This window comes from Pyrus communis, chromosome 7 (assembly GCF_041283825.1).
Source record: "Pyrus communis isolate YQ-2024b chromosome 7, ASM4128382v1, whole genome shotgun sequence".
NCBI classification, from domain to species: domain Eukaryota; kingdom Viridiplantae; phylum Streptophyta; class Magnoliopsida; order Rosales; family Rosaceae; genus Pyrus; species Pyrus communis.
Window position 1 is genome coordinate 28406987 of NC_142571.1, and position 17377 is coordinate 28424363.

General features: G+C 35.9%; 1 protein-coding gene and 1 long non-coding RNA gene across 6 annotated transcripts; one reads left to right on the forward strand and one right to left on the reverse strand.

Moving 5' to 3' along the window:
- Positions 1-400: 400 nt before the first annotated feature.
- LOC137735201 (F-box protein SKIP23) lies at positions 401-17295 on the reverse strand. 4 transcript variants are annotated; one of them, XR_015964218.1, is made up of 3 exons: positions 17033-17184; positions 15982-16230; positions 401-2411 (listed from the first exon to the last, which is right to left on the reverse strand). XR_015964218.1 is itself a non-coding variant. In XM_068474603.2 (3 exons), exon 3 carries the CDS (start codon positions 15171-15173, stop codon positions 14034-14036), a length of 1140 nt encoding a protein of 379 aa, XP_068330704.1. In that variant the 5' UTR covers positions 15174-15312; positions 15982-16230; positions 17033-17295; the 3' UTR covers positions 13906-14033. The 4 variants fall into 4 exon arrangements, 3 of the variants coding, with proteins under 3 accessions (XP_068330704.1, XP_088553067.1, XP_068330705.1); XM_068474603.2 differs by lacking the exon at positions 401-2411 and adding an exon at positions 13906-15312 and having other exon boundaries at positions 17033-17295; XM_088696941.1 differs by lacking the exon at positions 401-2411 and adding an exon at positions 13906-15312 and having other exon boundaries at positions 15982-16158; positions 17144-17283.
- LOC137735200 (uncharacterized) lies at positions 2345-12838 on the forward strand. Of its 2 annotated transcripts, XR_015964219.1 has the most exons (4): positions 2345-2462; positions 2593-2650; positions 6721-11229; positions 11337-12838. It is a non-coding gene; the product is annotated as an uncharacterized LOC137735200 (long non-coding RNA). The 2 variants fall into 2 exon arrangements; XR_011068618.2 differs by lacking the exons at positions 6721-11229; positions 11337-12838 and adding an exon at positions 2781-5556.
- Positions 17296-17377: the final 82 nt, after the last annotated feature.

Here is a 17377-nt window from a genome sequence, read left to right on the forward strand (position 1 = left end):
GTTCCGCCTTCACCCTAACAATTCTATATAATTCTTCTAATTATATATGACTTACGCATGCATATTTTGAAGGTTAGGTTTTCCTAAAATATGCCCTACTTGGACCCTCCAATATAGAACGTATATCTAACATGCAACTCGTCCGTGGTGTCCAGATCGAATGTAAACATGCAAGACTCATTAAGTTTTGTGAAAACTTTATGAAAAACCATATAACCCTTAAGACGTGTAGTTCATCCTAAGAAGTTACACATATTAATGGTAGCCAATCATTAAGACAATTAGATAGTTTAAACCGGTGATTAATAATTCAAAACTTGCATGCATAATATCATAAGTAAATTAAAAAGAAACTACATATTCTTGCTAAGGCTCGTGGCCTCGCCCTAGCAAATGGAAATTAGTTAGAACAATCATATAACAAAATATTATTAAAAACATGAATAGAAAACATCTTGAAAATAAACTTGAATCGTCAAAAGCTCTCTAAAGCCAAAGTGTGTGCGTTCTCCTCCTTATCTCCCTCTTAAACCCTAATGGCTAAAAAGCCTTATTTATACTACTACAAAATAAAACTCTACCTAGAAAAGGTCTTAGAATAAGACTAGGAAAGCAAATAAATTGAAATAAATTAGGAAACGTAATCCTAATTTAACTTGGAAATTCGTCCAAAATCCTTCATAGCCACGTTTTGGACCCATATCAGCTTCAAAACTAGCCCAAAATAGCTGTATTTAAAGCTTGAACTATTTTGAACACTTCTCCAGAAGGCCACGAACCCATCTAAGATCATCTTGGCCTCCAAAAACTGCACTAAAGCGCAAAAATGTTACTTTTCCAGCAACACGCTATGCTCCTTTATTTCATCGCCATAAATAAACCGCTTCCGCTTGGTAGAAATTGCTGAAATTTTGACATGAATAAGTTGAGAGACATATGAATGTCCTCTAATTTGAATCACTCCAAAATTCGTCCGTTTCATCATCTTTTGCTCCAGAGGAAGTCGAATGTCCTATGTTGAAATTGTAATGCAAAGTATCAAAATTCTACCAAGATAATTACCAAAATATACTAAGATTAGGGTAAAATATATGATATAATATCGACTCATCAAATACCCTCAAACTTAGCTTTTTGCTTGTCCTAAAGCAAAACAAAACTCAAAAACGAATTAAAAACTAACAAACTAAAAAAAATCTTTATTAAAACTCAACTAAGACAAAAAATTTATCTTGAAGTTGCAATCCATAGAAAACGTTAAAAATTAGAACATCTTTCCAAAGTTCCAACTAATCCCACTATAGAGTCTAAGCCATTTAGAATCAATTAGAAAAGAATTCACAAACTTCTTTTGGTGTAAAGTGACCAACATAGTTAAGGAGACTCGACTAAAACTCTTACCTCTCGTCCTTTAATTTCACACATACTAACTTCAAACATAACCTTTTTTTTTTCTTTCTCCGGTTTTTGCTCTTTTTCATTTTTTTTTTTTAGTAATAGTAGTGGTCGTGTAATGTTAGTTCACTTAAATTTTCGATCCAACCCATGTAGCGAGCTTCAGGTCAATGACTCCCAAACCACAAAAGGCTTTAGGTCACCAGGTGTAGAACACCCCTAATGACTTATTAACTCGAGCTGAAAAGGCTACGAAACCAACTAACCACTATGCTCCATGCCAAAACTCTATTGTTTTACATGAGAATCACTGTTGATCAGACATGACTGGCCCGGTTACTAAGCAAAGTCTCGGGTGGAACAATTATTACTTTTTATAGGATAATAACTAACTTTACTTTATTTAGAACAAAAATTAAAAATTACTTAGACTAAAAGTAAGTGTTTCAATCTCACTCCCTACAAACCATGTTGATGTGAATGCGCAAATTTTTAAAGTATAACTTATGAATTAGTGTCTAAGTAACGATAAACAGAAAAGACTCTAATGTGGGATTAACCTTCACCATGTCCATTTGTTATAACGTTTAAAATAATCTATAAATATTAACTTAAAAATAATGAAAATTTTAAACTGACACAAAAATTAAAAGTCTAAAATTTCTATTTCCCACTCCCAAACTTATTTCACACATTATCCTCAAGGTGTGAAAACAAATAAAAATAAGACACAAACATAAATCAATCGAGATAAATAAAAGAAATACCGAAATGAACCAAAACATAAAATAAGCAACGAAACAGCAGAAAATATAATAAAACAAATAAAATAGAAAAACAAAAAGAACGAACTAACATGGAGTCGAACTCGAGACCTGGAAGCATCATGACTCATTGACCAACACCTGTAAGACCACACGTGTGTCAAACCCTCGCAGCTATGTTTAATCCAGGTTTCAGCTTGCATTTGTCATTAAGCTCCAAAACCTCGAGCCCAGCGCCAAGAACCTTCATCTCTGCAAATCGAAGATCCAATCCGTCAAGTCAATTTCCTAGTGCACAACAAGGTAAATACCTCCATTTTTCTTACAGATTTCATGACCAGAAGTCACATGAACTCCATTCTGATCTTGATGCATGGGCTCATTGATATGACGAAATTCTCTGATCTAATACTTGTATATGCTGTGCTTGCAGGTTCAACCCAGAAGCGATGCAGAGGCCAAAAATTTCATAGATCCTCACTCCCTCGAAGGTAAAATTCATCACTGCAATTATTTGAGCCTGAACTTGCCAGATCTGTAAATGTGTTGCTTGTGCATGCCTAAAATATGAATTAGGTTATGTCGCATAAATTTGTATAAAGTAGTGCTTTCTGATTTCAGTGCGTTCATGCATCAATGATTTTAGTCTACTATCTGCAAGCTCCAAATGCAAAAGATGCAGGAAATGGATCAATTAGCAAGTTCTCAGCGATTGCTTCGCCCAATGACGCGAACACTCTCAATAAGCTACGGGCATTGCATCATGGTCTGAATAACCAAAAGAACAACCACCATCAGATGGTCAGTCATGAAACTACAAGCTATGTGAGTTCCTTGTTTAATGCACTTCATTGGGCTTCTTTTCCTTTTTTTTGTTCAGTCGCTTCTCAGCTGGGATAATAGACATGGCTTCATTTCTTTGAGAAATATATATATTGTTTAGACGTTCTTAGTTATTATCCTTTGCATTACCTTTCTTGAACATGTCTTACTTAGTACAATTATCTTAATTAGTATAGGTCTTTTAGATTAAATCACTAGAGGGAGAGAGAGTGAGGAAAGTTTTTGTGACCACTATCAATAAGTGGAAAATGACATCTCAAATTTTACGTTAATGATTTTAAGCATTGCTGCAGCAAGTCCCAACAAACATAAAAGAGATTAGTTAATCAGAACTTTGAACACTTCACTAGAGGGAGGGAGAGGGAGAAAGGAAAGCTTAGGTGAATAAATTTAATAGATAGAAAGTGATTTTGTTTATTACCTCATGGCTGATTTCACTATATTGGTAAAAAGATAAACATCTCTCATAAACCTTGAACACTTCACTGGAGGGAGGGGGAGAGAAACGAAAGTGTAGGTAAAGAAATTTAATAAATAGGAAGTGACTTTATTTATTACCTCTTGACTGGTTTCACTATATTGGTTTGTATGCCTGCCTATATAATAGGCAAGGCAGCAACATATCATTTATCCTTAGGTTCAAAACTTAAACATCTAGTTTCCTTTTACTTGAATACAAATTCCAAAGTTCAAGGTTCTTTGTTTATATGATATGCATTTATTTTCTTTTCCCTCTCTCTCATGCATTTTATTTTGTTTTCCTTTTTTGATATTTGTCTCTTTGAAGTTACAGATGGCTGAGTGCACTACTTGTGGTCTTATGTTTTCAACCAAAGATGATTTGGACGAGCACAATTTGCTTGTCCGTGAAGATTTCGAGAAATTTGTGTGTTTGCATTGTGAAAAAAAAAAATATTAATAAAGACGATGGAATTGTAACTCATGCAAAGATGGCTCACTGGGAGGACTATGAAGGAAAGTTTGTTTGTAAAAGTTGCAAACACATCTTCATCACTACTGCGGATCATAGTGACCACGGCTGTTGCGGCAGTTTCGCCGGTTGCTAGATCGGTCACTAGATGTGAGGGAGGTGACCTTTGAGAGGCTTAGAACGGTTGCCGCAATAGCCGTGGTCACTCCGATCCGTAGTAGTGATGAAGATGTGTTTGCAACTATTACAAACAAACTTGCCTTCATACTCCTCCCTGTGAACCATCTTTGCATGAGTTACAATTCCATAGCCTTTATTAAATTTTTTTTCCACAACGGAAACACACAAATTTCTCGAAATCTTCGTGGACAAGCCGATTGTGCTTGTCCAAAACATAAGACCACATGCAGTGCACTCAGCTATTTGCAAGTTCAAAGAGGTAAATATCAGAAAAGGAAAACAAAATAAAATGCATGAGAGAGAGAGGGAAAAGAAAATAAATGCATATCATATAAACAATCTTGAACTTTTGGAATTTGTATTCAAGTAAAAAGAAACTAGATGTTTTGAGTTTTGAACCTAAGATAAATGATATGTTGCTGCCTTGCATATTATATAGGCAGACATGCAAACCAGTATAGTGAAATCAGCCAAGAGTTAATAAATAAAGTCACTTTCTATTTATTAAATTTCTTCACCTAAGCTTTCCTTTCCCTCTCTATCCTCCCTCCAGTAGTGAAGTGTTCAAGGTTTTTGAGAGATCATTATCTTTTTACCAATATAATGAAATCAGCCAAGAGGTAATAAACAAAGTCACTTTCTATCTATTAAATTTATTCACCTAAGCTTTCATTTCTCTCCCTCTCTCTAGTGAAGTGTTCAAGGTTCTGATTAACTAATCCCCTTTTATGTTGGGATTTGCTGCAGCAATGCTTAAAATCATTGAAGTAAAATTTGAGATGTCATTCTCCACTTATTGATAGTGGTCACTAAACTTTCCTTACTCTCTCTCTCCTTCTAGTGATTTAGTCTAAAAGACCTATACTAATTAAGATAAAAGACCTATACTAATTAAGATAATTGTACTAAGACATGTTCAAGAAAGGTAACGTAAAAGATAATAATTAAGAACGTCTAAACAATATATATTTATCAAAGAAAGGAAGCCATGTCTATTATCCCAGCTGAGAAGGGACTGAATAAAAAAAGAAAAGAAGCCCAATGAAGTGCATTAAACAAGGAACTCGTAGTTCCACCTGATGATGGTTGTTCTTTTGGTTATTCAGTCCATGATGCAATGCCCGTAGCTTATTGAGAGTGGGAGAAGATGAGTTTAAGGACTAGGAAACAATAAATTACCCAATTCTCCATTAAGTCTAATGCTTGTTTCGTAAAACAAATAGCTTGGATTACAAGGATTTCCTATAACATAAAGGAAATTAATTACTCACAAACCTAAGTTTTTTTCTGGCGGCTGCCAGTCACTCACCCTTTTTTATATGTGGCCATCGATTAAACAAGTCTAGTGCATACAATGAACATGATTATACAAGATTGTGTGAAAGAGTAAAAATGTATGTATTTATCATTTCCCTGTATATAATAAGCGGTCTTTGGCTTTAATATTTTCTTCACCTTTCATATATAAAAATCTCTCAATATGGAAAGTTTAGTTGAGCAAATTTAATAAGAGGGGAAAGGACATTATTTGTTACCTATGAGAAAGAGAGTGATTTCCGTTATATCTTTATTTCCAAAACTCCAAACACTTGAGTTTATTTTTACTTACGGTAGAAATCCCACAAGTTTAAGGTGGTTTGTCTTTATATGATCTCCATTTCTTTTCCCTCATGCATTTTGTTTTATGTTTCTTTTCTGATATTTTTTTCCTTAAAGTTGCAGATGTCTGAGTGCATCATTTGCGACGTTGCCTTTTCCACCAAAGAGGAATTGGATTAAGCACAATCCTCTTGTCCACCAAGACTTCGACGCTTTTGTGCGCTTTAACCGTGGAAAGATTTTTTTGGAAAAAAATGGAGTTGTTGATAATGCAAAAAAGCTTCACAACAAAAGAGTACGAGGGCAAATTTGTTTGAGACACCTGCAAACACATGTTATCACGACTTCAGATCGTAGCAACCATGGCACTTTCGTTGCTAAAACCGTGGGCGTCGCGATCCTAAGTCGTGATGAATACGTGGATGTAAGTGGGGCAAACAAACTTTCCTTCGTACCATTTCTTATGAAGCTTTTCTGCATGATCAACTACACTTTATTTTCGAAAAAAAATTCCGCAATTGAAGTACACAATTATGTCAAAGTCTTGATGGGTAAGATGATCGTCCTTCTCCAATTTCTCTTCAGTAGAAAAAACAAGGTTGCAAATGTTGCACCTAGACATATGCAAGAAAACTATCAAAAACAAAACAAAGGGCATGGGAGAAAAAGGGGAAAGAAAAGATCTAAGATCAGAAATGCAGATAATATAAATACACCTTAACTTGTGGGATTTCGATTAGACTAAACATAAGCTTTAAGTGTTTAGAGTTTTCGAACTAAGGATACATTCCCGCGTTGCCTCTCATACATTCCCGCATGCAGTAGAAATCACTCTCTTTATATCATCCAAATGGAGAGATCAATTAACCCTTTTCTGTTTACTATTCCTTCATACAATTAGCTTAAATCATTACCCGTTTAAAGAAGTTGAAGTCCGTATTGTGGTGAACAAGGTTTTCCTCACTCTTGTTTTACATAACTAACAAACAAACAAAAATCAATATATAGCGAGAAGAGAAGAAAAAGGAAACCTGGCCGGGACATTGTTAAGGAAGTAGCACTGAATGCCCCTTGCCGCTATTGGTTCTGGTGTTGCTGGTTTTGCTGAATTTGTTGAGAGTTCTGGTCATGCTCCATCCGATGGCCCCATGCTAATATTGCTGGAAGAGGATGACATGGCCGGCGCTGCTAAGCGTAAGTATGACTGTATTGATGCTTGCACTTTTCTGAAAATGAAGACTTCGTAAAAGTAGAGAGTTTATATTCTGTATGAGCTTTCAACAATTTATGATGGGGATCTAAGATAAAAGGAAGGAAACAATACTATCAGCAGCATAACGAGAAAAAATAAAAAACAGAAATTGAACTAGTTTCCAAACCAACAACAGGCAGAAAGTAAATTAAACATTAACAACGAGCACGAAACACACAATCGGGCCCAAACCTAAGCCTTAGGTCATCTTCAGCTGAAAAATGGCTAAATATAGTCTTGTCCAGAATTATAGTCTCGTAAAATATTATTTTTAAATGAATATTATTAGGTCATACTTATATACTATCTCTAACCAAATGCCTAAATTTAAACATAGCATTCTCAATAATTTATTAGTTTTAAGTTTATATTTTAAATTTATTTGTTAATTTAATTAAAATATTGTTGGATGTTTTCAAATCTAGTCATTAAATTTGAACCAATTATTGCAATTGAGGAGTTGACCCCTAAAAAAGGGCTAAGTGGAGGGCTACATTTGGCCACTCATACCCTTTTGGCCAAATAATGGTCTGGTAAGCTCTACAGAATTATAGCCGAGCTATCGGTTGAAGATGGATTTTTTGACAAATAAAGTCATCGTTTGCCTTTTGGATGACCTTTAGCCCTCCCCATTGGAGATGGCCTAACTTGTAACTAAACTACCCTTGAAAAAATGACATAAGCTTATCAACCCTGAACCCACCAATTACTAGAGAACCTAAACAAAACCAGTTCAATTAAGCTGAAAATTTAACAAAATAAAATTGGAATAAAGAAATTATAAACTAAATCCTTATCAGAGAGACAGAGATTTCAGACTAGTAACAAAATATTAACGAAATTAAACTAGTCAAACTCTTAAGCAAGCAGAAAAACAAGAAGATGGAGCAGCAGAGACAAAATTTTGAAGACCAAGTAGAACGAAAAATCAGTGAGCTCTTTGCATTCCAGAGATCGATCGATCAGAGCGTAATATACATAACCAAAACGAATAATCTTAGCTAGCAGCAAAAATTTAAGCAAAAATACCCGGCCGCAAATGACCTCAAGAATCGGGAGCTGTACAAGCGGAACGTTACCATTTTTTGGACCAAAAATATGCAGACAACTTTTAGAGAGAGTGAGAAAAGCAAGAGAAACGGCAGACCTAAAACTTAAAAACATGAAGTGTGAAAACAGTAGTGTTTATATACATGGTTGCATTTGAAACCCTAGAATAATATTCTTCTTGCTCATCTTTATCTATGCACATCTGTCCAAACCTTGTTGTCAATGCACGGTTGAGATGATTCTAGGTGAGTCTTGGGTGTGTTGATCAATTGAATTGGTGTGTGGAGGTGAAGGCTTAACCAACAAAGAAAGAAAGAAGAGCCAGGTTAACTTGTCTATCTAATACTTGGCAAGTTATTTGGTAGCATTACTCGGTAGTTTATATTCATCACCACCTTTTAACAATTAATCATGGGGATCAAAGATAAACCAATGAAAGCAAGTCGGGAAACCAAATCCAAGTTAGAAAATCAAAGAAAAAATATGGGATGGGAGAGGAAGATTACCTCTCTGCCGACTCCCCCATAGGGAGATTGAAATAGTATGGGTTAGATTTATTTGAAATTTGAAGCACATGATAAGAATATTTTTGGAACAAAATGTAGGTCAAATTTTTCTATTTTTTGTTTTGCTTGATTGTCCATAAATTGAATAACCATATTTCATTAGTTCGAAAAAAAAAGAATACAATTTCTCATTAAAATTGAAGGAGACAACAGACAATGAGACACTAGGGAAAGGAAAATGCAGCGACATTTTTTGGCATCGAACATGAGTTAAATATGACAAACATTAGAAACAACATAAAGCCTTTTTAGAGCTTAAAAGATCGCTCAATCCAAATTGGAGGTCGGTTGGTCATTTGTATTAGAGTCGTAATATCTTCTGGGTAAGGTTGCGTGAAGCCTTGATCCTTGACGTTATACACACAAAAATCATGTGATTTCAAGGTTTGGAAAGCTCCTTGACTCATGTAATCATGGTTGAAGTATATGCAGTTAGGTTGACATCTGAATTTTTTAAGCAACCAAAGCTATCGAAGAGTTATCACCAACGAAGAGAGCAACATTATCCAATTCGTCTATTTCAGTCCACTTACACTTGTGAGACTTGAGTTCAAAAAGTCTGAATTGAACAGTCACGCGTTTGCCATCTATATCATCCGTATACCTTTCGACCATTAAAAATCTTTTCTCGTTTAAATCCACAAGGAACCTCTTGGCTGGCAGTCCATTCTTTTCGCGTTCATCCAATATCAGATTGCACTTGTATTGAGCAGTAGCATTACAAGAAATGGGCTAAGAACACAATTGATTTGTGCCCTTCTCATTTTCATTGAGCACAAATATATATTTGTGCTTTTTAAATTTCATTGAGCACCAAAATACCTCAAATGTGCCCTCTAACATAAAAGCACATTAGTTTGTGTCGGGTATTTGTGCCTATTAAAATTTGAACACAAAACATTGTGTCCAGCTTGCATGTCAGAGATGAAATTTTTTTTTATTAATTTACACAGACACAATAAAGGCTTTTGTGCCCTCTATTTTAATATATTTAAATAAAAAAAATATGTTTTAGTGTTCTTTACATTTACTTTTTCCTATTCCCAACTATTTTTCCCTATTCACAATTTGTGAAAATATCTAGTTGCAATCAACTTGAATTATTAGTGAGGCATTTAGATTGAGATGTCTCATTTTACTATTTCTTTTATTAAACATTTGTGTGTTTTAGACCTTTGATCAAACTAGCTCCTTAAAATGTGGCACCATTTAGATTATCATAAGCCCTTTTTTTTATAAAATTACATTAGGCGCCATTGCATTTAAATAAATGGACCACAATTCTTGAAAAACAGTGATTGATATTTCTATATTTCTGGAAATTAACTACTTAAGTCATCGATATTTTCGAACGTTTTGTTTGGTTTTGTACATACATGTTAATAGTTGTCACATATTGTTCATGCAATTTTCTCTCTTTTTTTTTCAATTTTATTCTCACATCCTACCATATAAATCAATGTACAAATGTCAACAAAATTATGAAAATGTACCCATAGTACCTATAAAACAAATGTACGTAATTTATTTGTAATACCTTACGTATTTTTAGATGTATGATTTGGTTATTCATTTTTATATGATTATGTGGAACTCGTTGGAAAACAAATAAGATGGTGGGCAATTTCGTCTTTTGTGGGACCTTCAAGTTCAAGACACTTGGTGATAAATATTATATTTTATTTAAATAATATTTATCTTAATTAACGCGTGGTCACAAACGGATGTGAATTCGGAGTTAGAACGAGTAAGTTACAAATTTTTAAAGTTAGAAGGCAAAATGGTAATTTTGGGAGGGAGTATTCTAGAAGCCAAAGGCTTCTCCCATTTTACTTTCCCAGCAAGCTGATGTAGCAGGGACCCACCCACGTGGGTCTTCACGCTTCCCACCTGGTCATGTATATATAATTATTTGTTCTTCCATCTCCCTCCTAATTATGTATATAATTAGTTTATAAATTTTTTGATGGGTTTTTGTGTACCGTGGGACCCACCCACGTGGGTCTTCACTCTTCCCTGTGCTTCTATTCCTCTCTACATGCCATCACTCTTCCGTCTCCCTCCTTCACGCAATCCTCTCTCTTTACTTCTTTACATTTTTCTCTGTTATCTCCCTCACCATCTATGTGCTCATTGCACAGAAAACCGCAGCATCCATCTCCATCTAACTAGCCACTCCGGCAAACCTTGCCACCACCCAAACACTACACTGCCACCCTCGCACTCTCACAATCTTTCTATCTCTCCCTCTCAGCTTCTTCCTTGACACAGTGAAGCACATAAGCAATGACGGCGGTGGAGCTGGCGATCTCCGGCGAGGCAACCACCAGCGTCACCTTCCTTTCCTCACCGCAGACTCCCCATTACCTTTTACTTTCTCGAAATCGAAACCGACGCGACAAAATGACAAGCTTCGTCGCGGCTTGACTCCCCGGCGAGATTTTCCGTCGAATCCAGTATGAGTGAGTCTCGAAAACACCTTAGTTAGGTTCTTTAAGTTGTTTAGAGACGTTTTGCACTGCATGCTTGATTTGGTTAAGTTTGGATGCAGTTTCAACTCAGGGGACAAATTCCCCAGATTTCTAGCGAGGGCTATGATTTTCAGGCTGATTTTAAGATATCATCGGCCACCCAATGGCTCTGAAGAAGGTAAAATTCGAATACTTACCTTTGTAGCTTTGTTTTAGCTTTTGAATTGTTGAAAATGGTTGTGATTTGGACCAAAATGGACTCTGAAATCCCTGACGTGGCTACAGGTCGCACTGTCGCTGTGTGTGGCATTTTTATGGATAGCGCGTGGAGCACAGGCGCCTCCACCAAAAGGATGACTGCCTGAAAGGGTGAATATACGTTTTCAAGGATGATTATACGTTTTCAAATTTTTGTTTCAGATTGTAGGGTATTTCGAATTTGTTATTTTTATTTCTTTTTTATATTTAATTGATAGGGCACAATTACAAAAATTGTGCTAACATGAATCTGAAATGGCATCTGACACAGATGTCAGAACAGGGCACAATATAAACCTTATTTGTGCTCAACTTTTCGAGCACACATGCGCGTATCGTGCCCTCTAATCAAAGGTGACGCCCGTAGAGGGCACAGATACAAATATATTTGTTGCATTGTTGCTATTGGTCTATGGGCAAAATTATTGGTGCTTTTTGGCCTCAAAGGGCACTGATAATTTATTGTGCGCAGTGGCCATTTTTGTTGTAGTGTAGTATCAAAAGCGACAAGATTGTGGTTGCGTTGATCAACGCCATAAACTTGATCTTTAACAGGAACAACAACTTCAATTATATGCCGACTATCGTCAACAAAGGTCCATGTTGTGTCTTTGCTGGGTCTAATAAAAGCCATGTGACAATATCCCTCGCATATCACCGCAACAATGTAATTGTCTGCACATAATACAGGGTCTGCTGAAATTATAGCTTTGTAGGCAAAATAGTAGCTATAAGACCAGTTCCATTTTTTCAATCCTGGAACAATGCCGGGGCCGATGAGTGGAGGAAGGCGAATGATGGAATTTTCTTTCTTTCTCGTCCCTTTAACCCTAAAGAATGGATTGACTAGGGTTACCACAGAATCCTTGTCCACATATATCAACCATCCCTTTGAAGAGCCGCAGAATCGCACGTTCGGAACCTGTACGTGAAAAGCAAGGACCTTATTCTGCATGACGTCGCACAACGACCATGTTCCTCTTTTTGCAGTCTGAATCATCAAGAGCACTGGAGTTGTCACCTTAGCACGTTCATCGTAGTTATGATTTGCTACAGAATACCACCACTTACAAACAATGCTGAAACGGAAATAATCCTTTGGCGACTCCAATCTCTCCAAGACGGAATCTAAAAGGTGCTTATGCAAATTCTGCCAAACTACAGAAGCCATAGTTTCGACTTTCAAGCACGAATTTGTTTGTTTGTTTGTTTTTTTTTTATAACTTTTTTTTTTTTTGGTGAGAAAAACCCCGTACCCTTCATGTTTATTTATATACACACAATTCTTTCCTTCCTTCCTTCCTGGTAGTGGTAACATCGTAATCCCTCCCTGCAAGACTAGGAGAAGATGATGATTTTAAGGACTAGGAAACAATAAATTACCCAATTCTCTAATAAGTGCTTGTTTCCTAAAACAAATAGCTAGGGTTACAAGGGTGTGTGAAAGAATAACAATGTATGTATTTATCATCTCCATGTAATTAATAAGGGGTGTGGTTTCTTTTATTCAACATGGTATGACTACATGGTCTTGGTTTTTTTTTTTTTTTTTTTTTGAACGAAATACGGTCTTGGTTTTTAATATTAGATAATACGGTCTTGGTTTTTAATATTAGATTCTCTTATCTTAATATCATCTGTTGGACAATGCAAAAGCCCACTTTGTCTTCCAAAATAATTTGATTGCACAAGTGTAGTGGAATGAACATGCACATATAGAGGCTAAGTCTTGTGCTTGTGGCACTTAACTAAATTGTAATGACTTTACAATTTGGTCTGTTTTCTTATTTATGTTTTCAATTAACTCAATTATAACCCCCTCTCTCTCTCTGTCTTTTATATTACTCAGTTAAATCGGCCTAAAACAAGAAGATATATTCATTTAGTTGCAACTTGAAGTCTTTGTACTTTTTATTGATTTGGTTTGACTTACTAAATGCGTCATAAAATAATGATAAATGATGAATTTTGATTATAGATTATAAGTATACATTAGCGTTGATATTAAGTTTCGTCTTAATATGTTTGCGACTTGCTTAGCAAAGCAAAAATGTTTTGGACCAAAAAACAATAGCCTAATACCAAAGTGATACAATTACCCATGCCATGTCAATCGGATTTTATGGCACAACGAAGTTCAGTATACCAAAAATTTGGTGTGGTAAGGGTACTAGATTTTTCCGTACCCCAAGCTTTTTGGGTGGAAAAATGTACATATTGCATATATATCGTAACTCCATGTGATAGAGCATTTTTGATCAAAAATTTTTTGAAGAATCGATTAAGAAATTGAATAGGAGATCAGTAGATGAATGATAACAGAGAGATTGGATGATATTGGTAATAAAGTTGTTATGCAACACTTTTAAAATATGAAAATGCATTGAGAGATATTGTGTCTGTGTGTCTGTGTGTGTGTGTGTATGAAATCCTTAAGAATTAATATATATATATATATATGTGTGTGTGTGTGTGTGTGTGTGTGTGAAATCCTCAAGAATTAATATATATATATATATATATGTGTGTGTGTGTGTGTGTGTGTGTGTGTTGTTTTAATTTGAATGACCATATTCATTAGTTTAAGAAAACAAAAAAAAAAATACCATTTCTCATTAAAATTGGAGGAGCCAACAGCCAATAGGAAAAGAAAATTGCAGCGACATTTTCAAGATAGAACATGAGTTAAGATATGGCAAACATGAGAAAAAAAAGTAAAGCCTTTTAGAGCTTAAAAGGTCGCTCAACCCAAATTGGAGGTCGACTGGTCATCTGCATAAGGGTCATAATATCTTCTGGGTAAGGTTGCGAAAAGCTTTGATCCTTCACGGTGTACACACCAAAATCATGAGATTTCATGGGTTGGAAGGCTCCTTGACTAATGTTGTCGTGGTAGAAGTATATGCAGTTGGGTTGACATCCTGAATATTTCGAAGCCGCCAAAGCTATCGAAGAGTTATCACCAACGAAGAGAGCAACATCACCCAAGTCGTATATTTCAGTCCACTCACACTTGTGAGACTTCATTTCAAAAATTCTGAACTGATAAGTCATTCGTCTCCCATCTATAACATTCCCATACCTTTCAACCATTAAAAATCTTTTCTCATTTAAATCCACAAGGTATCTCTTGGCTGGCACTTCTTCCGTGTTGCCTACATCCAATATTACATTGCACTTGTACTGAGCACTAGTATCAAAAGCTACAAGCTTGCGTCTTCCTTGATCAACACCGTAAAATTCATCTTCAACAGGAACAACATCTTCAATTATATGCCGACTATCAGCAACAAAGGTCCATGTTGTGTCTTTACCGGGTCTAATAAAAGCCAATTGACAGTATACCTCGCATATCACCACAACAATGTAATTGTCTGCACATAATACAGGGTCTGCTGAAAGTATGGCTTTGTAGGCAAAATAGTAGCTGATAGATGAATCCCAAGTCTTCAATGGTGGAACACCGCTGATGAGTGGAGGAAGGCGAATGATGGAATTTTCTTTCTTTCTCGTCCTTTTAACCCTAAAGAATGGATTAACCAGGGTTACTACAGAATCCTTGTCCACATATATCAACCATCCCTTTGAAGAGCCGCAGAATCGCACGTTTGGAACCTGTACGTGAAAATCAAGGACCTTATTCTGCATGACATCGCACAACGACCATGTGCCTCTTTTTGCAGTCTGAATCAGCAAGAGCACTGGAGTTGTCACCTTAGCACGCGGATTGTAGTTATCCTTTGCCACAGAATACCACCACTTACAAACAATGCTGAAATGCAAATAATCCTTTGGCGACTCCAATCTCTCCAAGACGGAATCTAAAAGATGCTTATGCAAACTTTGCCAAACTACTGAAGCCATAGCTTCGACTTTCAAGCACGAATTTGCTTTGTCTCGTTTTTTTTTTTTTTTTTTGGGTGAGCAAAACCCGTACCCCTCCTGTTTATTTATATACACTAAATTCTTTCCCTCCTGGTAGTGGTAACATCGTAATCCCTCCCTGCAAGAGTAGGAGAAGATGATTTTAAGGACTAGGAAACAATAAATTACCCAATTCTCTAATAAGTCCCTAATGCTTGTTTCCCAAAACAAATAGCTCGGAGTACCAGGATTTCCTATAGCATTAAGGAAATTAATTACTCACAAACAAAAGTTTTTTTCGAACTAAAGATAAATTGCCGCTGCCTCTTATAAATAAAGGCATGCAACACAAAGCAGTAGAAATCACTCTCTTTATGACAGCTAATAGCTAATAAATAATGTCTCTTTCCCTCTATTAGTCTTATTTAACTAAACTTTCCTTAATCTCTAACAAGTTAAGATATTCATAGATTTTTTTTTATCGAAATGGAAAGATTAATTAACCCTCTTGTGTTTACTATTTCATGCAATAAGCTTAAATCATGTTGAAGTCCGTATATTAATTTGGATCAACAAGATTTTCCTCGCGTTTTATTGTAGATCTGCTATACTAATTAATTTTAATGAAAGGAACACTGAACGGTAAGCAGAGGCAGATATAGTACTAGACAGGACGTGTTAAAAAGGTAATAGAAACAAGGGCTCTACAATGCCCACTGTATCACACACATCATCCTTCTACAATATGTTTTACATAACTAACAAACAAACAAAAATCAATATGTAGCGAGGAGAAGAAAAATGAAACCTGGCTGGGACATTGTTAAGGAAGTAGCACTGAATGCCCCTTGCCGCTATTGGTTCTGGTGTTGCTGGTTTTGCTGAATATGTCGAGAGTTCTGGTCATGCTAATATTGTTGGAAGAGCATTACATGCCCGGTGCTGGTAAGCGTAAGTATAACTCTGTATTGATGCTAGCACGTTTCTGAAAATGGAGAATTCGTGAAAGTGGAGAGTTTATATTCTGTATGAGCTTTCAACAATTTATGATGGGGATCTAAGATAAAAGGAAGGAAACAACACTGTCAGCAGCATAACGAGAAAAAATAAACACAGAAATTGAACTAGTTTCCAAACCAACATTAGGCAGAAAGTAAATTCAACGTTAACAACCAGCACGAAACACACAATCAGATGTTTTCAAATCTAGCATTGAATTAGAATCAATTATTGCAACGGAGAAGTTGGCCCCTAAAAAAGTGGCTAAGTGGAGGGCTACATTTGGTCTGCATGATGCCGCTTTGGCCAAATAATGATCTGGAAGGCTCCACAGAATTATAGCCCAGCTATTAGTTTGAGATGAATTTTTTGGCAAATCAGGTCATTGTTTGGCTTTTGGACGACCTTTAGCCCTCCCCATTGGAGATGGCCTAACTTGTAACCAAACTACGCTTGAAAAAATGACATAAGCTTATCAACCCTGAACCCACCAATTACTACAGAACCAGTTCAATTGAGCTGAAATTTTAACAAAGTAAAACTGGAATAAAGAAATTATAAACTAAATTCTTATCAGAGAGACAGAGATTTCAGACTAGTAACAAAATATTAACGAAATTAAACTAGTCAAACTCTTAAGCAAGCAGAAAAACAAGAAGATCGAGCAGCAGAGTCAAAATTTTGAAGACCAAGTAGAACAAAAAATCAGTGAGCACTTTGCATTCCAGAGATCGATCGATCAGAGCTTAATATATATACATAACCAAAACGAATAATCCTAACTAGCTGCAAAACTTTAAGCAAAAATACACGGCCGCAAATGACCTCAAGAATCGGGAGCTGTACAAGCGGAACGTTACCTTTTTTTCGACCAAAAATTTGCAGCCAATTTTAGAGAGTGAGAAAAGCAAGAGAAACGGCAAAACTAAAACTTAAAAACATGAAGAGTGAAAACAGTAGTGTTTATATACATGGCTGCATTTGAAACCCTAGAAGAATATTTTCTTGCTCATCTTTATCTATGCACATCTGTCCAAGCCTTGTTGTCAATGTATGGTTGAGATGATTCTAGGTGAGTCTTGGGTGTTTTGATCAATTGAATTGGTGTGCAGAGGTGAAGGCTTAACCAAGAAAGAAAGAAAGAAGAGCAGGTTAGCTTGTCTATCTATACTCGGCAAGTTATTTGGTAGCATTACTAGGTAGGA